Source organism: Chamaea fasciata, unplaced genomic scaffold (assembly GCF_029207755.1).
Source record: "Chamaea fasciata isolate MVZ Bird 193981 ecotype frontalis unplaced genomic scaffold, bChaFas1.0.hap1 SCAF_1, whole genome shotgun sequence".
NCBI classification, from domain to species: Eukaryota; Metazoa; Chordata; class Aves; order Passeriformes; family Sylviidae; genus Chamaea; species Chamaea fasciata.
The window spans coordinates 136,776,475-136,800,421 of record NW_027094086.1 but is presented as its reverse complement, the minus strand read 5'-3'; the positions used below and the strand labels follow the sequence as shown (position 1 = coordinate 136,800,421).

The window sequence follows — 23,947 nt, the reverse complement described above, 5'->3', positions numbered from 1 at the left end:
CAACCAAACCTCCTTTTTCCACTCAGCCGGGTCTCCGCGACAGCCTTTCCCTGGCGCGGCTGCCTCACCTCTGTCACAGGAGGGATTTCAGGCCCTGGCCTTGGAGGGAGGCAGGGGGGCCACGCCAGGTCAGGATGTGGCTCTGCCGAGACCGCTAATCACGCAGGGCCCCCACGCTGCTCGCAGCCAGATCCTGTGTTCAGCCCGGGGCATCTTTGCTTTCTGCAGGCACCCACATGGTTAGGAGGAGTGCCCCGCCATGAGACCTCACGGAAATGTCTCAATGTTTTAGAACACTGCTGTGGTGGGAAAGCAGAAGAAAAGATGTCCAGGCATCTCTTTGTGTGAAATTACAGTCTGTTCCAGTTGCCGCATCACACTGGCTTGCACGTAGACAATAACTCAAGCTTTCCACGGCCAGAGGCTGCTGTGAGCCCTTCCCTGCCTTGCTCACTCATGCCCCAGTCCACAGTGTTTTGTCGGTTCTGGGTGTAATTCAGACACAACCAACTGTATCACTGGATTGTACATTTTTATTTACTGTTTTAATAATACATGACAAAGCAACTTTAAAACAGATTTCAAAATTTTAACAATTTATAGGAAATTTTACATTGCAGTACATTTTAATCTGGTGCACAGCCTTATAACTAGTTACAGATCAGGAAGCAATGATTATCTGTCTCTGGGGAAAAGGCCAAATGTGTGTGGGGAATGGACAAAACCCAGCCCCTGTGGCTGACTGCTGCCGCCAATTGTCACATTTCGGAGAGCTGAGGAACAGAGTAGGAACAGGCCTTTATGCTGGCATCATGAAATTTGCCTTCCCTTGCTTTGCAGCTGGGAACATGCAATTATGAGTCCTGAAAGGAAGCACTGCAATTATCTGTGTGGTTTCTGTGAAATAAGGTCTTTTGAACAAGGAATCGGGGAAATCTGAACACTGTGGCTATTGCTTTTATTTTCATTTAATTTCTAGTGGAACTGATTGAGAATGATCGTTACATTTCAGCAGCAATCAACCAGAGAGTGTATTTCTATTCCTTTCTTGGTACCCCAGAGATTAGGATTCCTAAAAATCTAATGCAAATGAGAACAAAGCAAACATGATTTAAAAGTTCATCACTTAGTCACAAAGCTCAGAGGCAGAGGAGAGGGCTGGATATAATTCTCATAAATGGACATCTCCAATATAAAGATTATACACACAATATTGACCTTTAAAACTGGCTACTAGCTTTACTGTAAAGTCAATAATGAAATAAACTGCCATAGTATGCTATCCAATTAATCGTATACGTTAATTTTCATGAGAGGGACACTTGCCACAAACGGGTCCTCCCAAAATTTAGGCAATGTAAACCAAATTAAGCATAAATTCCCCCACGGTGCTCTTGTAAATTTTTTTCCTGTAAAAGAATTTATTAGAAACAATAACTAAGGTTTTCTGAAGGTGCATATGGAAATTTGAAAGCTTAACTAGGGAACTATAAAGTAAATTATTATTTTGATTGGATGAGACTGATGAAATGGAAAAAAAGAAATATGCACTGAGGAAAGTAAACTAGATTTAAGCTGTTTAATAATTTTAGGATGTAGCAATGGTACACAAAAGAAAGCTGATTTTTGTATTAGGGAAGAATACGGTATGTGACTGACAGGTGTCCCTTTGCAATGGTGTTGGGCTGTAAACCACAGTAATTCATATTCACATGAACACACACATAAACTTGAAACATTGAAGATTAAAAAAAAAAAAAGGAAACACATGGTATAAAATGATAAAAAAATTTATGCTAATAAAAGCCAAATGGCAGCAGGAACAGCAGCAGCAGCTAGAACTGCTGGATAAGGCGCCGGCGCTGTGAGGTCTTCCGCAGCAGTCGTCTGTAGTCATAGGGATTATCTTCAGCTTTGCTCTCTTCCAGGGGTCTTTCTGCAACCCTCGACCTAGGGATTAAGCACAGAAGTGTTTTAGAAATTAAAGTCAAAACATTTACCTTGGCAAACACTCCTAATCGACTGCTTAACCTCCACCCTTGTAGGGGAAAAACAAAAGGAGAAAGAAAAAAAATCAGCTGACTTTGCTAGGCCTCTTCCTGTGCTGCACAAAACAGGCACCTCGGAACAAACACATTATATGCTAGAAGCAGATGAACACAGAAGGACAACATGTTCTTCTATGAAGGCGACATTATAAAAGGACATAAAAACGTTGAGAGCATGGGGATGCTTTGCAGTAGCATTTGCCTGATGGTTACTGCACCAGATTTTCATAAATCATTTGGCATAAATTTGTTTGCTCTGTATTTAACCTGCCTGTGGAGTTCACTGTAAGCTTCCATCTCATTTTATTTTATTTTCAGATGGCAAGAAGCATTTTGGATGCCACCTCTGACAGGCTGGAATAGTGATGTGGCATCAGCTGTTACCATGGAGCAAGATTAAAACTAAAAGACAGTTATTTAAAAAGTAAATTACTCTGAAATAATTACAAAAATTTGTAGTGTTCTACACTTCTACACTTAAGGTGCCCCCACCACTGGTCCTATACTCATGTCACAGGTAAATTGCTAAATAAAAAGTACACAATGCTTCACTTCTGTAGATTGAAATGCCTGTACAGTCTTTATACCGTGGTGAACCTATTCAAGAGATACTGAAGTGCAGAAATGTTTAGTAATTACATTCATCTGCCCTCTGAGGTAACTGCAAATTTAGAAGTTACACATATTTTGTTTCACTATGGCTACTTAGGCTGCAATCAGAGCGGCAAACAGTAAAGGGTAAGAAATGCCCTTTAGTAAGTTCAGTAGCAAAACTTTCACTTACCTAAACCAGACCTCAGGGTGACAGATTTGGTGTAATTAACCACCTTAGAAATGCAACATTTTCTGATGGTTGTGAACTACATGGTAATTCCCTGACATTATTACTTATAATTACACATCTTCACTTTCCTGAAACTAATTGAGATCCTACATGAAAAAAAGGCCAGAAATGAAATATGGAAGGGGCACAAAACATTCTACATTCTAAATGTTCTACAAACATTTCCTGTATTACTACAGATACATTTTCAAATTCAGTGCTCATCCCAGGCTTATCATTTCCCTTAAGACTTTGACCTAGATAGTTTTTCAATCTTTTCTTAGATTTAGCAACATGCAAGAAGATACAACTATATTTAGATACAGACATGTGTGTTTGCATGTGCAGTGTGTATGAGTGCATTGGCAAGAGTGAGAATATGAATTTCCTTAGCCTGGCATTGGTCACCCTCTATAAAGTCTACATGGGAAGAGAGGAGGTCGAGTGAACCCTCCCTTTGTGGTTTTTCTCCTGGCTGTCCACCTTGGCGAGGTGCATGCAGGCTACAGACACCTGTGCTGCTACAGGACAGCAGGAAAAGGAGGCAGTCACCCTGGAGTCTTACCTGCAGAAAACCTGCAGAAAGTCTGGCACATGTCCACCCTATTTAAAACCTAACTAATCAGAAATACAGTTTTTAGGTTCTGCTTCAGTATAATTTTATATCAGAGATGCAGAATGTGTGTGCATCTGGCCCTCGGGAGACCAAAACTGGCAGTTAGGCTGAACACCAATCACAATGGCATTTATCCCTCTTGCATGGGGAATATTTCAGATATTCCCATTGGGAATTGGAATTTTCCGATGGGAAATTTTAGCTATATGTTTTGCAAGATATTTAGCAAAATGTCAAATTTTGTGTAAAATAATAAATTTATGTGTAATTTGAAAGTGCATTTCTTTTTTTTTATAAATATTTTGAATATATCTACAAAGATACTACTTATTTTTCCTATTATTATTTTGTATGAATTACCGCTCGGTAGCTCGTAAAATGGAAGTCCTGCGCTCAATCGGGTATCTCTTCCTTCTTGTGGTAGTACTGCTGTCCTTGGAGCTGGAGTCAGTAGATGAAATTTCTTGGTAGTAGATATCTAAATCTAGCACTTTGCTCAGACTGTCAATAAATAAGAACACTAAATTAACAGTTTAACTTTTTAATTTTATTTTTAACATACAAACCCAAGGGAGCCCAATAACATTATTAGTTCTGTTTATGTGTCGAGGATCTAAGGAGAAATATATATTGGCATAAAAAATCAGTCTCTGAAGTATGACTGCTGAATTTTGAAATGCTAAACACTTTTATATATTCATAAAGGAGACAGATTATTGAAATTGTTTGGGTTTGCCATTAGACTCAGTGGAGAGGCATTTTTATGGTATAATTCATCTGGTCTATTTTAGATATCTCTTCGAGCAAGAGATGAATCATTTTCCTAAAGATTACTATTTTTTTTCTCTGAGTATAAGAAGAGAGTCTAAAGCAACTAGTTCAGATATGGGTGTCAATAACACAGGTATCTCTTATTTTGTTAGGTGAATGCTATCCAGGGTATTATACATACAGAAAAAAATCAATCCCAACATCCATTTTAGTATGGCTAAGGAAAGAAACAATATCTTAAAAAGGAAACTGAATAGAGAAGTTCAGAATTCAATCCTCACATTGTTAGGAACCAGAAGTAATTAATTTGTTTAACTTGCTATGTTCCACTAATACAGAGTCATCACATGAAATAAGATGCAGTCAGGGAACTGGTTAACTAGATTTAAAATGAATGAAACCTAACTGAGGCCAATGAGAAAAAAGACTAGATTTTGGTGTAAACATTAGATTTTTGGTGTGTTAGTTATTTTTTCCTCCTAGTCTGGAGTCAACAGGTATGAAATTTTTTTAGGATCCAAATGACATGAGAAAAAAAGACCTAACATGGGGGACATGGACATAAGGTCAATCCTTTAAGCTGCCGCATAATCAAGTGCAATTTAAACTGTGGTTGAATGAAGTTCAAAGCTGTAAGCACATTTTATATAGATGTAATGTCATGCAACATCCTCTAAGATCCATATTTTAGTCACAGAGTTTGTATTCTGCAGCCTCAGCCGAGGACAGTGCAGAGAGCCCATTCATCTGGCAGCTATGAGCAGGCTGCCATCGCACACGGTGCCACAGCAGTGCCACTGAGGGGGCAGCAGAAAAGCCTCCATATAGAAACACAAATAAATTAAAGCTATGATGTATGTCAGGAGCTGTGAACCAGGTCTGCAGCACACATAAGGATCTAAGATATGGAAGGACTGAATATACCTATTGCTTCCTTCTTTTTTGCAGAGATCCATCAGAATAGATTAGCTACACTGTGAAGAAAACACTTCTGGTTCAAATTTCAGGGGCTACTCTTCTTTAGCTGTTATTCATAGTTATTGTTTTAATTTTTATTACCTATTTCCAGACACTCATATATTTTAAGGAGAAAATTTTGAGAGTCTTTGTATTTTTGCTGACAAAAAAGAACTGGTTGCCCATTTGCTTTGACTAGAATTTTAAGCATCTTCAATTATTTTCTGTGCCAGAACTATCTTTGATGTGGACCTTATCTTATTATAATGCCTGTGTTACCATGGTAAAAGACCATGTTTTAGGAAAACTGAAAGGCTGAATTCTATAATGGATTTTAGTCAATGAAAATTGCATTTTAACTTTGTATACATGTCCCCCTGTGAATCACCAAATTACCGTTCTTTTTCAATGCTTTATTCTCCTGGTTGAACTACTGCTAAAAACTGTTCTAGAGTACTGGAGCAACAATAGTGAGATAATGAAAAAAATTACCTTTCTTTTCTTGGTTTCCGTTTTTCATCTTGTATTGATTTCTAAGAAAATAAAAAGTAATTAAAAATGCTAAAAGGAAAGTTTATGCAAACATACAATTCATTAGTGTTAGGTAGAAGAGTGTTGTATATTTTTTCAGTAACAGAAATTATAGAAAATGAGCAAATGTCCCAGAAAAACCTCTTTTAAGAACCTTTGAGTTGCTCCCAAATTTGTTGCCGTACTGTGAAAAAAAAAAGCCAAAGTAATGATGATCAGAACAGAAAAAAGGAGATCTAAAACTTTCAAATAGCTATCTATAGCTGTTTTAATGAAGTTGATAACACTATCTCACGGAGGCAAATTTACTGGGATGCCATGAGAATCTCCATGAACAGAAGCAATGCAGTGGGAAGAGGCATAATCCTATTCTCATTAACGCCAATGTAGTCTTCACACAGGTTTAGCAGAATGAAATGGACAAAAACCCCATTTAAAAACAGTATAATAGGTGACAAACGAACCTTTAGGATACAAGATTTCTAAAAATTCAGAGGAGAGAAGATTCATACGGAATGTGAATAATTTCTTATCTCTATTAGAATTCTATCCCTACAGCAAAAACAATACTATGTTGCAGCACCTAATGCATCACACTTCAAAGGCAGTATTTTTTAGTGCAGATTGTGGTCTTAATTTTGCTTCTTGCAAATGGGTGCAAATGTATTAGAACTAGGGACTGCAAAGTCCCTGAGAATCAGAAATCCTGATGGACTTCAGTATGCAGGCAAATGAACATGACATATAATTCCAAAATGATAGGCTGATTTAAAGAAATATGCCCCAAAATAAAATTCTCATGCCTTATATGAACAATGGGCTATTGTCAGGCTTCATTTTTACCTGTATACCCTTTCAGGTCATCTGATATGCAAGGAGATGTGTGAGAATGTAAGGTGTCTAATTAATGTCTGTAGCATGATGTGAGAGAAATATCTGATTTTGCAAAAGATAGAGAATTTTTTTTAAAAAATGCACTCATATTGTGTTTCTTCACTTTCATATGATCTGGGCTTGATAATAATCTGTGAATGCCTGAAGGTCACAGAGATTTTTAATAAGGTAGAAAAATCCTTAATAGCTGGGAAAGTGGACTGCCCTCTGAAGCTGACTACCATCTAAAGTTAGAGCTTAACAACTTACCCAGGGTCTAAGAATTTAACAACTAGTAGGTCTCGTTTCTAAGCTTCAGTGTATAGATATTTATGTTGAACCTTTCCCTAACCAGTGAACTTTGTGTGAGGAAGACAGGTTTCTCTTTTTCACCCTGTCTTGAGAATACAACTCATTGAAGGTAATATTTGTGTGTAATATTAATACATTGAAAAGCTGCTGCTAAAAAATTGATTAAAAATCTCCTGGCACCACTGCAGTTTTTGTTTGCACTGATGCCATGGCTGTTTTCTGGTATGGAGCTGGCCATGTAACAAATTAACTCTCAGAAAATACTATGTTCCTGACCATATAGTCTTAATTTCCTAAACAGGCATTTATTTCAGAATTGCCCTTCTCAGAAATTTCTGAATACAGATTCTGTGTCATGCCTTTCATTTCTGTCCTTTATCTAACCAATTTTGCTTTCACAAAACATTTTATTCTTTCATGCAAATTTATTTTTAAGAATGCAATTTCTTTTCAGAATATCACCGTTTCAAAGCTGTGTTATTTCAAACTCCCAGAATAAAACATAGCTGTATTTGTCTTTTTTGGTATGCCAGACACAACCGTCCCTACAGGCCCTGATGACACCTTCTGTTGAAAGGAGAAGCAATTGCTACGGTTAGTTTATTAGCTGGGTTCTCACCGGCTGTTAAAATAGGTCACTAAGAAACAGGCACCTCGAGCAAATCAGTTTAATTGCTTTTTTTGTTGGAAGTGCTTTCTGAGCTGCTTTTACATTTTCACTCTTTCTGCTTGCTTTCTTGCCTCTTTTCCTATATTTAAGGGCGCTGAAGTCAAGAGGGGAAAGCAGCACTCGGTATCTGAACTTGGACCAAAGGCTATATATAGTGACACTCAAATCCATTAGTCTCCTGAGCTGTTGGTATTTGCCAGTGCCTTCATAATCACAATCTGACACATTTGTAAAGGAAGTTACAGTGTGCATACTAATACAACTTATTTTAGTATTTGCTCTCTCTGCAAGATCAAGCACTAATTTAGATGCTCAGAATAGCACCAAACAAACCTGTGCCTCTCCTGCTTCTCTCCTGTGACTTACAAAGAAACTATGGAGACAGGACACTTGATTTGGGTATTGAAAATGCAAATGCTACTTATGCACATAACAAAAGTACATTTGTTTAGGTACAAAAGTAAATACCGGTCTGACCTAGCTCCCCAGTCTGGGTAGCTCTGTACTTCCATTTCAAGTCTCATTTGAAATGTGAAGTTTGTGGTCTGTCTCCTTTCAGCAGAACAAAGGTTTTATGCTGCATTAGAAAAGAATAATGGGAATTGGGCAATTAGAAAGATAGTTTAGGGGAGAGTTATCTGACAGTTTTAGCCCAGAAAAGCTTCTTAAACTCACATGTATTAGAGTGTAGTAGGTAGAGTCTTCTGGATTATTTAATGTCTTGGGCTTCCGTGGCCTTCTGGGAGGTCTCTGCATTGGGCGAGAGTCTTCTCCTTTGGCCACAACTGTAGAAAAGCAGAAGGTAGCAATGCTTATTTCTTCACAGAACTGGAGGTTTTTGGGAAAAACAGGAGAGAATTTCAGCAAAGAGAGAAAAAAAAAATCCACTTTAGCCACTTTAACTGCTTGCAGTAATTCAAGTAAGCATCTGGTTTGGACATTCTCATCAGCAGAGAATGGGTTTATCCACTTGAGTCCTGACTGCCCACAGGGACAAATGCTACATAATGAATGCCAGGCTGGAACAGCCCGAAGGTCTGCCTGGCACAGGCCTCTCCTTTTGAAAAAGGCTGATGCTCCACGTTCAAAAAAGGGCTCTGAACGGTAAATGGCTACTGTGAGGCCACTGCCTCGTAATGGGGACTTGTGTGGCAGGGGCGATTTTTTTTCAGACTCAAGTCAATCTTAAAGGTACTGAATGAGGGAATTAGCATCAGGCCTCTGTTTCAGAGGTTGTCCTTTACATTATCACAGTGAAGATTTTCCTCCAGGTGTCCTGCTGAGGCTTTTCATTTCAAGCCAAATTGTGTGTCACTGGACAACACAGCATGACCATGTCCATCACATCCAATGTAGTCTGTGTTAGTCTACTCAGATTCTGGTCTCTATTTCTACAAAAATTTTCTACAAACGTGAAAAATGCCTTCACTCTAATAGAAGTTAAATCAAGATTTTAACACAAGATGGAACTACTGTCCCCTGGCAGTCTCCCAGTTCAGAGACTGACTTGCACATTACATTGGCCGGCACACAGAGAACTAGAAACATATCTTGGGTATTTGCTTGTTGAAAAAAATGCAATTCAGTGCTAAGATACAGGGCTGCTTGGCTTTATAGGTTGTTCGTCACAGAGACAACACATGGTTCCTAGTGCCTAGGAAGACCACAAAACTAGCTCTGGAGGACAAGAGACCACAAATGTACAGCCTGGTGAGCCTGGTCTCCTTCCCTTCAGCTTCAGCTATAGCAAAAGGTAATGGTCACAACAGTTCCTTCATAATGAAGGAGAAGGGGGTTGCACAGCAGCAGAACACCAATGGCAGACATGGGTCATAGACACACACAGGGTGGTGAATGAAGTCCCTGTGCAGTGATCTGAGTGTCTAAGGAATCTTGTGTTATCCAGTGAGGTTTGATCTTGCCCTTGTCCCATCACAGATATACTAAGGACAGTCCATGAGAAAAAACATCTCCTTACTCATAAACGAATATAGTGTGAGGTTGGAATGGGGATCTAGATCCCAGTGAATTACTAAAGTGTGTTCTGCTTATATAATCCACTTCCACATGAAGTGACTTTACCATTTTGTTTCCCTATGACCATCAGAAACCTTTTTACATGATAAAAATAAAAACTCTCCCATATACTGCAGACATCTTTTTAATTAAGCAGGTAGCACAATAATTTAAAATGAGAAATGATCAGTAATACATCAGTGTTGACTCCTGCAAAATTAGCTGTTTAAGTTTTTTGTTATGTGTGATAAATAAAGGCTTGTAAAGGTCATGGGTATACAGAGGAGCCAGAATGAATAATGTTAATTTAAATCGTAGTTGGATAATGATTACATTTACTGTTTTTGTTTCTTATCTGAAATGCAGACTGCTTCTTCTGTAATGAATGAACAAGTATCTTTTGAACATTTTGCACCTAAGAGAACAATGGTTCTCTAAGCCAAGTTACAGATAATTCATGCTAAACAATGAATTTTAAATGCAATAAATTCATTTCAGTAACCTGTATTAAATATAGGTGACATTTCTTGATTTCAAGCAGGCTTGACTTGGCTCTTAATGTGGGCTGTTGCTACCTTGCTGCATTTCAAGTGGGCCGCCTGGAATTATCTGACTTTCCATTTGTTTGAGGGAAGAGGCATATCTTCCCTATTTTTTTTTTAAACACATCAGGAGTCCAAAGTGGAAATACTACCTTAAAAAAATCCCTCAAAATTCAATGCTGTTGAATAGAAACACCTAATTCCCTGTCCATAGGACATTTTCAAAAATTTTGTCAGAGATCATGACTGCATGAAAATCTGAAAAAAAAAATGAAGCCAATTTGGGGGGTTCCAGGAAAATCCCAATGAAAAGGCTCTCATTATGCCTAAAGATCTTTTACTGAACCCTAAGAATTCACCACTTTGTATGCTGTTACAGTATTTAATTCATCAATGTCAAACAGATAAAGCATTATTGTATTCTAGATTACAGTTATTCCAACTGAAATTACTTGTATACTTCTTGTGTGTGTGCTCTGCAAAGAAGACTGCTTTACTCATTCAAAAAATACCATTTTGACAATGATAAAGGTTTCAGTAAAAAAAAAAAAAGCTTTTCATCTTGGCTCTTGTGTTATACATATGTGTAAGCTGTGCAAAAGAACTGAGGGGAAAGAAATACCATGTTAGGGCAGGCAGCCTTCTAAGCTTGGACCTTCATCATTCCTTTTTAAAATTGAATATAGGGCTGAAAATTCATTTTCTGAATTTTGCCTCCAAATCACACAGTAAGGTTTTGCTTTCTTTGTTTCACCAGAAAGTGAAGCTATTATTTCCTTTTGCACTTAGATTTGCATGTTCACTGCTACCAAAAGTTAGCAGATGTGGTAGTTACTTGTATTGGATAATACAAAGTAAAATTTGCTTTTTTATTAATTTCTAATAAATACAGAAATAATTTATTTAGTAAAATCAAAGGTTGAGGGTGCAAATTAAATACACAAGTCTGATAAATGGTGAGTTTGATGTGCTTGTTTTCCAGATGGCCTGTACTTTTCTGCAGCAGGCAATGAAGCAGAAAGAAGTGAAATAATTCACTTATTAACAGGGCAACTATGTTGCTTCTGTATTCCAGTACAAAGAAAAGGTTTTTATTGAAGTCCAGTCTCTCCATTGTAAAGTCTATTGTAGCTTATTTTTACTTAAGACTTAAAGTATCTCTAGCAAGATCTGGCCATGTGCTTTCTATGTAAAAAGAAAACCAATGTTTCCCCTCTAACAGTCATTTAAATGGATATTTTACAACACTGGTACAAAACCCATTCACCCAGTAGCTGTTAAAGTGCTTTGGAATTGCTAGCTTGGCACTACCATCCCTATCCTTCTAAAAGGGTAAATAAGATGCAGAAAGACACATAGAAACTTGTTTAAGGTTACATCCTAGTAAGTCATTAGCAGAGTTAAGGACTGGAGGGCTGTCCTGAGACCCCCATCTCTGCTGCCAGCCCACACCTTGCTGTTGGATCTACCTGAAGAGGTGCTGTCAGTGCTGGGACACATGCCTTAGGAGCAATGTGTAAGAGAAACTGGAAACTTTGATGCAACACAGACATTCCCTAAAGGGTTTACCAGGAGGAAGACAGATTGAATAACAGGTTGAAATGGGGGATTTTCCTCCTCAGACTTCCCAAGTGTATCCAGTCAGTACTCGGTTAGTCAAAAAAAAAAAATTGAGAAGTTAAACAGTGATGATAATAAAAGTTGAAGTTCTTCTCCATGAGAAAAAATGAAATGCAGAGTTAAGGGTCAGGAAAGGGATGTGAATAGTGTGGCTGCCAAATAACATTCAAGAACATTTAGTAAATCTAAGAAAAATTCTTTATCTGTATCAGTATCTCAGCTAGCTCAGTTAGCACTACTGCAAAGGTTCCTACCTAAGTTCCACACACACTCAATTCTACAACGAATTAATACTTTCATGGTCAGCCCTCACTGAAAGATCCAAATACACTGAAAAGTGTATTCAATATGTATGTGTATCCTGAACACCACCGGAAACTCCAGGATCTGAGGAGAGCTGCATGTGCTTGAAACATCCAAGGATGAGCAAGAAATGTTTGAATAAAGATGAGTCAGTATCAACAGCCCTTTAGGTTGAACTGTTTGTACATTCTGACATACAATGATAAGCTTGGAAGACAGCAATCTCGAGGAATCAACATCTGTGGAGGCTAATGTAAATTAACTATGACTTACAACAGATTTTATACTGAAGACTGGAGAAATAGTGTGGTTACAGCTGTGATAAAAATCTAAGGGACCAAAGGTCTCCTTATTAAGCCACCTGGAGAAACAGAAAAACCCATCTTCAGGTCATTTAAGTGAAATGTTACATGCTTGGTTTAGAACTGTTCCACATCTTATGGATACAGAAGTATAAAGCCAGGCTCAGAATCAAGAAGGAAGAAAAACAAGAGGAAAAGCAGTAATTGGATAGGTTTTTTAGAGGGAGTTGAAAGTAATCAGTAAGAATGGAAATACAGCAACTGGGATTCCAGGACTTGGTAATGAGAAGCTAACAGGTATTACTGCTTACAACATTTATGTGCATACTTTTTTACTGTTCTCATTGTATACAGCATGAGGATGTAACTACTCAAGTTTGTAATTTGGACCAAGAAAAGTACTGCTCTTCAACATTCTGGTTAGTAAATTTTAGGTATTTTTAATTCATGGGATGTTTAACACAGCCAGATTTGGAAATTACGGCTGATGGCTGCAAATTCTTAGCAATCTGAAAAAACTCAGAGGGATTACTCTGGCAAACCTAGAAGTAGAAACTGCAAGAGACTGAGAACTGTCAGGTTGCATACAGCAGAGGTTGACGTTGTTTGATCTCTCACGCCTAAGTCCCACAGCCCCACTGAGGTAAGCAGTTTCAGTCTCTGACTGACACTAATACAGAATCACAGAATAATAGACCTTGGAAAAGACCTCTAAGATCATCAAGTCCAGCCTTGGCCACCATGGCATGAAGTGCCATGTCCAGCTGTTTTTTAAACACCTCCAAGGATGGTGACTCTACCACTTCCTTGGGAAATTCATTCCAATGCTTAGCAACTCTTTCGGTGAAGAAATTCCTCCCAATGTCTCCCCTGGTGAGCTTGAGGCCATGTCCTCTTTTCCTGGTTGCCTTGGAGACGAGGCCAAACCCCCACCTGGCTGCACCCTGCTTTCAGGCAGTTGTAGAGAATGACAGGGTCACCCATGAGCCTCCTCTTCTCCAGGTGAAACAACTCCAGCTCCCTCAGCTGCTCCTGACTGGACTTGTGCTCCAGACCCTTCACTAGCTTTGTTGCCCTTCTCTGGACTTGCTCCAGCACCTCTCATTTCTCTGAGTCTGGTGACCTGGGATTACTGCTTTTTAAGAGAGGATATGTAAGAAAAATTCCACTTCCACAACCTCACAGATCTTGTGTTCTTCCACGGATCTGAGCAACTCCCAACACAGATCTTCTACATCCTGGCTGTGTGGTGCCCAAAGGACCACTCCTGTAGCTGAGACCCACCAGCCAGCAGTGCTTGTCTACCCTGTTTTTCTCCAGTCCCTTGCCTCAGTGCTCCCTGGCTGACTACTCACCTGCAAAGAAGAAAGTCTGGCTGGTGAATTCTGCTCTGCTCACCCAGTGCTACACAGGCCCCCTTTTGCTTGCAAAGCCTGCCCATTAAATTCCTGTAAATAGTGCTTTGACAGCCTACAGCAGGAGGAATCCTGGATGAAAACCCTGCTTGTCTCATTGCTGCATTTAGTTGAAAATATCCTCAGCTGCATCGGGGTTCCTCATACCACGTAAATTTCATTCTAAATATAGAAAATTCTCTTCCTCCGATTTTGTACTTGAACTGTCATTTAATAAGTAGAGGGATGAGCTCTATGATTCATCTGGAAAAAAAAAAGAAAAAAAAATTCCTCCCATAATAATCAAATTCCCCTCACTTCAGGCTTTGATCTCAAAAAACTTGACAGCAGCCATTTGTGCATCTGTTCTGACACCACAGCAACCCCAGGCTCACTAGCAGTCCAAGGGTGCAGTTCTGGGGTGCAGCTATTACATTTGGCTGAAAGCATGTAAGAATCAAATATAACCTGCTCAGGGATTCTAGCCACAGGGTATTTTGTTTATTCCAGGAACCTCATGCAGCTTGCTTTATGCATTTTATAAATATGAAGAAACTCATTTAACAACTTAACCTTGTGGGTTTAAGATTAAATTAACCTTTTGCTCAGATGTTCTTTGAACTGCAAGCTTTGCATTTTTATTAAAAACAAACAAATAAGCAAACCATTTTAAAAATGTGAACATTTGTCACAGTATGTCATCAGCTGTCCATCAATTCCTCCGCTTCTCTGGGTAGCAAATGTAATATAATATTTTATCAGAGGAAGTGGTAAGTTGTGTTACTGCACAATGCCCACCTACCCACAGACAAAGGCAGCCAAGCTCTCCTATCTAGCTATAAAATACAATTCATGTGCCATAGCTGTGAAACAACATATAAAACTAGTGAAGCTGATGAAAAAATGTAAATAAATGTAAATGACCGACGTAATTACAAATAGGTAAATACCACATGATTTAAAGAACACTTAAAGTTCAACAATCCCTGCCTTCATAACAGTAGGACAGGAAAAGCAGCCCTAGAGGGAAAGCTGCAGTAAAAGCATATCCTTCTGTAAATGAGTGTGTATAAATCCTACTGTAACACATAATGTAGGCAGTAGACAGGAAGGTTCCTCCCTGCTAATAAGGCAGGGGATCACCTCGTCTACCTGCTCCACTTTAGCAGGACCATCTTCAGGGCCATACCTCAAATCTTTGGGGATTTTGTAGATATTTTACTATAGAGGAAGAAAATATGATATCCAGAATGTTGGTAACTCCTGTGCTTTAGACAGTACAACTTAAATGAACTGAACACAGGCATATTGTTACTTAAATATTCTCCGCATCTAATTAGATCATGTTTGATATAATAAACATCTACTTAAGACAATACAACTTTGTGATAAAGCCAGTTTCCAACTGGCTTAAAGGCAAACTGTGGAATTATTGCAGTGTATTTGTGTTCACTATTTTGTGCATTGGTCATAGCTGGAAAAAAAACCAGCTTTCCTGTCATATAAATTACGTTCAAGTATAGAAAAAGAAAGTTCACATTCCACACCAAGAAAGGTTTTTCAGTGGACAGGTTAGCATACTTTACCACTGGAAAACTTCTGCACTGTGACACCACAGGGTTTTACAGCAGCGCGACATTTTCAGAGATAAAGACTGACTTGTTACCCCTTTAGGCAGGGTTGGATACACAGGCGACAAACCCTGGCAAGATTTTGTCTCCTGCAAAGCTACTTCAATTAATACCAGTGTGAAGGGTAGACTTCACTGCATTTTGCACATGGTAGGAACATACTGGTACATTTGCACCTGGTGCACTCATGCAAGTGATGAGATCTTTAACTGATAAAACAGGGATTTGTATATTCCCTTTTCCTCTATCTACCTCTTTTCCCTAGCTTCTGTTGGAAAATGTATTAGAACCAAGAGTATTTTCCAAAGCATACATTTTTAATTTCTCCGGTTTATCTTGTAAAAATCAGCAGTATTTAGTAGAGAACTCAATAGAAGACCATTACTGACAATCACAAACCTTGCTCTGTCTCTAATGAAAGGTCACGGCACTTAGTTTTCCACTTCCCGTTTCTTTTCTCTTGCAGACTTTGGTCTTGGAAACAGGCTGAACTACACAGATTACCCATCAGCAGCCAGTTTACACACAGAGGTGTAAACACCAAGCCCTCATTTTAGCAGCTTGCCCATTTGAGAGGACTCCAAAGTGGGATTAAAGTACTTTAAAGGTCTTTTCAATGTAGTCATGGGAACAGAAGGAAGTTTCATCACACATGACAAGTGAATCTACAATGTTAAAATGAAAATAGCACAACTAGCTCTGGGCAGTGAGAGACAGTCCTAGATTTTATCCCAGCTCTTCCTCAGAGGCAGTGCAGTGAACTCACACAAGCCTTGCCACACATATGGAGACACAGCCTGTTATCTGCCACATCTGCCCTCCTCTTCCTCCACCTGCAGCTCTGGACACGAGCTGAGAAAATTCCCTGTTACATCTATTCCAGCAGAAGTCTGAGCAGCTCAGTCAGTTCTTTGGCATCCTTTTGGTGGAGCACAGGTCTTAATGCTCAGAATCCCATGTCCTCTTTCTTCTCCCAGTACACTTCCCCACTGCCACCCAAGCTGCTCCAACCATGTTTGCATTTTGGGAACCTTCACTGCCCATGTTACCTAGAATGTAAATAACTCTGGAGTGTATTTCTAGAGTTTATGCCGTCTTAAGTGTGTGAGTTAGAGGATGCTGAATATTAATAAAACTTTACATGCAATTTTAAGGACATACCCACCAACATGGGTAGGAGTTACAGGTTTTGAATAACTTCAGTTACATCTGTGGATAGCTGAAAATTCATTCAGCATATATGTCATAAACTTTAGTAAATTTTTTGACATATTACCTAAAAAACTGTTTTGTTTAGGAAGCACAGTCCCATATCCTACCAATAGCACACACAGTTGATTGACACCTGAGTTAACAAGAGCCAATATGGAATTTATACCAAATAAAGGTATTCCTAGGGATTGTGTGTCTAGGTCTCACAAAGATTCATTCAGCAATCCTAAGCAGCACTGAAACAAAATACCAAGAAAAACAGTAAGTACATAAATCCCAACCAGGTTTGGGTATTTCTCTGGAAACTGTGTTCCAGAGATGTACTGATACGGGGCTTAGTACAAAAATATACAGCCAGAATAATATGAGCAGCTGAAATTAACTCATCTTACTCATTCCCTGAAATGATCAGGAGTAGCTTCTTGTCAGTCCTCTTTACAAATGAAAATTCTGCCAACAGTAAGGTTAAACATTACCTGACTGACAAACATGAGAAGAAAGCCGGCCATTAGCTTGCTTATCTTTGGACATCATCACTGGTCTCAGCTGATGGGACAATATCATTTCATTCAGTTTTTGCTGCAATGCTAAGTAATCTTCAGATAATTTTGATATCTGAAAAATATAGTTTTACATTATTATAGAAATAAGTATACATATTCCAAGGTAATCAAAGGTAAAATATTAGACTAGAGAATTCATTTAAAAGGTATTGCTCCACCAACTGCAGTGCATACCCCTACCACATTTACCTCCTCATCTCTTGAAAAAAATGAAGATGGGAAAAAAAAGACACATAGGAAACTCAACATTGCAGTCCAGTCCTACAGCTACTTCTTACTGGTTCACATATGTGCACATATAGTGCATTGTTGATGCAAGACTGCTTCTAGACCTGTAGGCATACTTCTCTGCACATGTGCAAGTCTCTGACATTGATACAGCAACTTTAGTTTCATTTACAGGGACATTTCGCAAGTGTACTGAATTAGGGATCTTGACGGGTAAACAAACATTTAAAAGGTAAAGCTTCTGCATTTAACTTAAATCAGATTAACATTATTTTTGCCAGTACTCTTTTGACTTTTCCTCCTTCCAGAAAATGCTATTTTCTCTTGCAGACCAAAATATGCATTTTTATAGAACACATATTACAAATCTCTGTCTTAGTTTAGAGAGCAAAACCTTGGTGCCATAGAAGTCAGTAAAATAACCTGGCCATTCTGTCACTACTCAGAGTATTATGCTCCACATACATCGCTTAGAAGCTTCTTACCTGTCGTGAAAAGGCTGCCAAATCACAGGCCTCTTTCTCTGAGTCTCCCGTCAGTGTCTTAGAGTCTTCTGCCTCTGCACTGGTGCATTCCCTACCTTTTGTTGTCTGGGGATTGTTATTTTGAACGTGTGTTGCTTCTGTTGGCTCCTTTATAGTTTTCTCTTGACTTTTGCAAGGTAGTTTCCCTTCTTTTCTGAGTTGTCCCCTCCTTCTGTAACCCCGGTAATTGCTCTGAATTACCACAGCTGCCTTCTCTTTGTCTTCTGAACCTTGTTTTTCTGCCTCAGCTTGCTTCCACGAGCCTCTCCTTAGTGACTCTTTTCTTGTGATTCCTTTACCTCCTGTAGGCATCGCTGCTTCACACTTTAGGTGGTTTCTTTCCACGTCCCTGTCGGTCCTTGGCTGCACCACAGCAGATTCTTGATTTTGCCAGTCTGCACTGAGTGTGTCTTGATTGTCTTGTTCTTGTTGAGGTCTAGGTTCAGCTGAGGTTTTGACAGAAGATTTGCTGGGTAACTCTTCCAAAGAGTCCTGTTCTTCACCTTCACTAACCTCTTCTACTGCCAGGTTCTGCTTCACAGAAGCTGCCTCTCCTTCAGTAGATGTTTGCTGTTGCTCCTCTACATTCCCCGTGTCACTGCACCCAGAGCATTTGCTGTCAGTGACAGCATCAGGCTCATCTGGAGTCTCCTCACTTGCCACTTCTTCCAGTGTATCATTCTGAGCTGGCTGCAGTTGTGCTTCAAGGAATTCCACAGCAGATAATTCATCCTCTGCTATGGCAGCTCCTGCTTCTTCTGTTTTAGGGAGGGCACTCTCCACTTCAGTTGGACTTTCCTCAGGATCTTCAAGTTCTTCATCATTTTCCTTCTTGCTAATGGTTGTGACATTTTCAGTTTCTTGCTTTCTAAGTGATTCCCTGAATGGGACAGAGTTTTTGGAAAAAATTACAACTGAAGGAGATGAAGAATAGAGACAACTTTACAACTTTACCTTTGGTGGTCTTTGTGTACTAACTGGCAATTTGATACATTGCAACATGGGAAAGATTTAATGCATATAGTTGGAATTAAAGACAGCAGTTTATGTTGTAGTTGTTGTTGTTGTTATCTCTTAAAGTGAAAAGGGATTATATTATTATCATCAACATCATCATCTCTCAAGTTAAAAGGGACATCCCTGTTAAACTTCACGGAAAATTGCCAGGAAGTCAAAGTAGGTTGTGTGAGAGCTGATAAAACAGTAAAGAATTAATTTAAATGTTAACAAAAACATAAGGCATAAACCTTTTAGTGTCTCAAGAATGTATAAATACACACAGTCCTAAAGGTATTCTGTGTTTCCTGTCATCACCTTTTCTTATCTTAAACAGTGACTTAAAATGAGAACAGTTCCTTGCAGACATCTATCTCACTCTTGTCTGAACACTTTTTATTATGAGCTAATTTCAAAAAGACACTCATCTATAAATTACATTAACATTACAGGTAGGTACAGTATTGTTGATCTTTCTCCTAAATGTGCCTTTATTCCTTGGGCTTGAAAAGATGAGAAAATTGGTTACTACCATTAAAAACCTTCACATAAATATACATTACTTCTGCATACATATCTAGAATAATCCTAATTTGCTTCACTCTTATCTTATAATGTTGTTATTCAGTGCTGTAATTACTGGAAAGGGACACATTTGAGTGACATAAGAGAAAATAACACTACCTCCTGCTTCTGAAGACCTTCCTCTCCTTATATCCCCGGTAGTGAGACTGAATTGTTGTTGCTGCTTTGTTTCTTGTTTCAGTTAGTTCTTTTCTCTTCTTCCTGAGTAAGTATCCTCTGGCAACTGATACAAATTGTAATGCAAAACAACCTTAGGCAAGAGGCAATGGGTGTCACATACATTTCAAACAGTCAAATGCTAACAGCATTAAACAAAAGCTAATAAGGAAACACAGACCAGGGTGCCTATTATGATTATGTTTTATCTGAAATGATTCCCATAAAACCTTTTTGAGATTTCAGAAAGCTGTACCTATTCTACATGGGGATACAAACAAGATCTTTTTTCATATTTTGTTGGAATAAAGAAAATATAGGAAGATGCAGAATAGTACAGAAGTACAGAGCTGTAGAAGTGCCTCTAGAACACATGACTCTGAGCTTAATGTACCTGCTTTGCCTGATTCAGGCAATTGATTTGACTCTGTCTTTAATTTCTATGGGAAATGCCTGATTATCAGCCTATAGAGATTACCAGGCTGTCAACTGGCACAGGCTTGGAATTAGCTGAACATTCAGTAGATCAGAGAGAAACTGAGAATTTTATAGCTCAGCAGTTACAGAAGACTCAGCTCATGCTCCTTCTGCAGACTCATTATTCAAAATGAAAAGGCTCAGCATGAAAGATGTGCTAAGCTCCACAGTAACCAGGTTCACTGTGACAGAGAAACTCCCTACTTGTGCTTTGTGGGAGGCACAAGGTTAATTTTCTGGTCTGAACCAGAAATAAGGACTCAAACATGGGCCTTCTCCCTGAGCCATGCAGGCACTGATGGGTCACTGGGGCCCTGATGCAGTTGCCAGCACGTTGGTATCTGGTGCCATCTGAAGTGCTCCAGGATAGCAGGGTATCCACATGGAGCTGGCGGAAAGAACAGGACAGATGGGACTTTCTGGACAGGAAAAGTTGGGTATACCAGGTGAAAGAAAGCTGGAGGCCAGACAAGATAACCAGGGCACCTCAAATGACACTAGATACCAGTATGAGGGCAAATAAGCCGAGCATTTACTGATTTTGAATAAAATTATTCTAGGCTCTACTGACTAGAACAGCAGTTTAGACACCTAGATCATATTTGGACATCTACACTGAAGTGTCCTAGTCAGAAACTGAATTCCATTCAGAATGTTGCTTCAAAATTTTTGAACTTGCAAATAATTTCCTAATGGGAATTGGCACAGTCTCCAGAGTGCTGTGATTTGGACAAATCTGCAATTCTAGGGATTCAGCTCAAATATGCTAATCCCTAGCAAAATAAAAAGAACATAGTGTTTTGTCAAAATATTTCTGTTGAACTCTACTTCCAAATACAGTACCAAGAGTCCGGGGATAGTATATTCAGGTGCTTTAAATACCCTGTGGACATGGTAGATATGGGACTCTTTCTTCAACTCTGCTGAGAGTGTTTTGCATCACAGTGAAAAGGTCAAGCTCACTTGAAAATAAGAAGGGAGCATGAGCAGTCTGTTCCAACACATTCATATAACTTAGTGTTAAGTTTTATGTGCTTTAGCATTCCCCACTCATAACTTACACCAGCTTTGGCTCCACTAGGTGTAGCCAATCAATGTAAGAAGCACCATATAAAATGGAAATAAATTACACCTTGACAACTGGATAAAGGATAAAGAAGTACAAATACTTATTGGAAGCAGCACAATTGGATTTTATATTCAGTTTGACAGGGTCTTAGAAAAGTGGAAACTGTAAAGCACTTGGACTACTTCTTGAGTTTCTTGGATTTCTGAGCCAATTCTCTTTCCATTTTTATATAAAAGGAACTCAACGGGAGTTATTTTGAAGCAAATCAAGTTATGAATGGACATGCCAATATAAGCTGCATCTGGTCTTTTTAGACTACTCTGGTTCACCTCTAAGGTTTTCTAAGAAAAATTGTTATGAGACAGTTGCTCTCTAAACTTTGCTTTCAAACTGGAAAAGGAGTTATGTATTGCTTTAGAAATAAATGGGCAGAAATGGAGAGAGCTAAGCAAAAATGGACTTCATTTTAGTTTTGGTTTGTTTTGCACTGAAAAAGTTGAAACTGCAGACATGACAGAGTAGGTGGACAAAAAGAAACATTGGGGACATCAACAGAGTGAAGAGGTAAATTTATCCTTTTGCATATGATATCCTAATGAAATTGACAAAGTTCAGATATGTAATCGTTTTTGGCACATTACTGGATTTATGCTGGTTTTAGATTGTTTTCTACACTGATGAAGTTCTACCAGCTATAGTGAAGTGATCTTCAGTACACACTGGCCCAGTGCAATCAACAGACACATCTTACAATGATTAAAACCAACACTGGTGGTGGTATATACTCATGAAGGTGTATCTGAGGTTGTTTAAATCTAGATAGCCTGGGTACTGGCAACACTAGCTTATATTTGGGTTGCCACCTTTGTAATTACTGAAAATGCTGTGCAGATTTGTGCCAGCTGTTTTTATAGAATCATAAAGTCATAGAATGGTTTGGGTTGGAAGGGATACTAAAGATTATCCAGTTCCGACCCTGCTGCCACGGGCAGGGACACCTTCCACTTGACTAGGTTTCTCAGAGCCCCATCCAACCTGGCCTTCAGTCCCATGTCTCTCCAGCTGTACTGCTCCTGATTTCAGAGCTGCCTAGACTGTGTCTAGCTTGGGGATGTCTCTGCAGAGACAGGGGAGACCAAAGTTCAGGGAGCAAAAAGAGATGTCCCATAGCAACACCTGGGCCCAGGGTCATTATGGCTGCAAAACAGAAACAAAGCAATGGCAAAAACGAAAAAGAGACATGAGCAAATTTACAGCTTGCAGTCTTCCTGAATATAACCATTACTGATACATAACAAACCCTCTTCCTAATGGAGCAGCACCCATACACACATGGTATGCACACAGTGTTGTGTGGGTTTCAACAATACCCATAGCTGGGCAGCTGTGTACTTCAATATCTCAGACCAGGAGTGACAAGATTTGCTACGGCATTTGAGCATCCCACTTCACATCAGTCAAAAATGCCTAAACCACTCTGAGGTACAGGTAACAGAATACACTGACTCATTTCAACACTGTATATAGATATATAATAGATAAGCTATGCCTCAGAACATGCAAATGAGCATAGTCAATCAGTGTAGTCAGAATCTGGGTCAACATATTGTGTATGGACAGTACATTAAAAGCCAAGAAAGCAAATATTTCTTACTTGCTTGAAATTTGGTAATATATTCTTCCACTTTTTTATTATGTTTTGCATTTTTGTATTCTTTACGAGCAACAAACCCCCTGTAAGCTGAAAAGAGATGTTAAAAATTAGGTAATCCACTAGGTACAAGAAAGAATAAAAATATTCTGGAATTACAGACCTATATTAAGATATTCACAAATATTTTGCAGGCTTTATCTTTCAAAAAACATGGCAAACAAGCACAAATAGTAAATCTACATAAAAAATACATTTTCTGGTGAGTAAAGTTGTTATGAAATAAATTAATATAAAACAAGATAATCAGAATGCAAAATAAGATTATGTTTGAAAGTATTAAAAAAATCAGTTGATGCCTCCATCAACAGGGTAATTGGCCTTATTATCTAGGACAGTTAATATATTTTATTTTCATTATTACATTATACAACCTTGTCAGTGCATGTCAGAATATTATTAATAAGAGTATCATCTGTGCAATCACACCCTTCCATTCTTAAAATTGCCTTTTAAATGTAACACTGATAAATGTAATTTCAGTAAAGAGATTGTCATAACCTGGTTAAAATAATTTTTTTCTTCCTAAGAACAGATATGACCAAGTATAAGACATTTTGTCAAATGTAGCAGCAGGAAAAGAGCAAAATCCACAACCAGCATGCACATTCATCTATCAACTGTACACATGCACTAGCTTTAAGCAAAATGTTAAATGTTTTAAAGCTATTACCTGACTGTATTTTAATAGCACTTTGTTCCCTTTGTTCCTTTATCTTTTTATATCTCCTCGAACCCAGCCACCCTCTGACATAAGCTTGAATCAAAATAATCATATCAACTGTCTCCTTCCGCATTAAATTCAGCTGCTCCACATGATAGTATTTGAGGAATACCTTAAAAAGAGAAACAAACAAAAATTTTAGTTACCTTTCCAGGCCTTTATTCTCTCGATCCATTTAACATCAAGAAGAGTTACAAGCTGGTTTCAATGATGAACAGACCCTTCAGCTGTAGTAGCTGCACCATTCTTAGAGAGTGCATTTTCATTGTTTGGGATATTACTTTACTTTACTC

The 23,947-nt window shown here is 38.6% G+C and overlaps 1 protein-coding gene across 1 annotated transcript in view; it reads right to left on the bottom strand.

Moving 5' to 3' along the window:
- Window positions 1–523: 523 nt before the first annotated feature.
- The window catches only part of MYO3A (myosin IIIA), a 114,144-nt gene continuing 90,720 nt past the window's right edge, over window positions 524–23,947 (bottom strand). The window contains exons 27-34 of the mRNA XM_066199217.1: window positions 23,604–23,766; window positions 19,617–19,740; window positions 17,898–18,816; window positions 17,098–17,236; window positions 8,277–8,386; window positions 5,708–5,748; window positions 3,848–3,988; window positions 524–1,950 (exon numbers count right to left, since the gene is read on the bottom strand). Coding sequence (XP_066055314.1) covers window positions 1,836–1,950; window positions 3,848–3,988; window positions 5,708–5,748; window positions 8,277–8,386; window positions 17,098–17,236; window positions 17,898–18,816; window positions 19,617–19,740; window positions 23,604–23,766 — 1,752 coding nt within the window. The 3' untranslated portion in view covers window positions 524–1,835. The remainder of the gene's footprint in view (window positions 1,951–3,847; window positions 3,989–5,707; window positions 5,749–8,276; window positions 8,387–17,097; window positions 17,237–17,897; window positions 18,817–19,616; window positions 19,741–23,603; window positions 23,767–23,947) is intronic.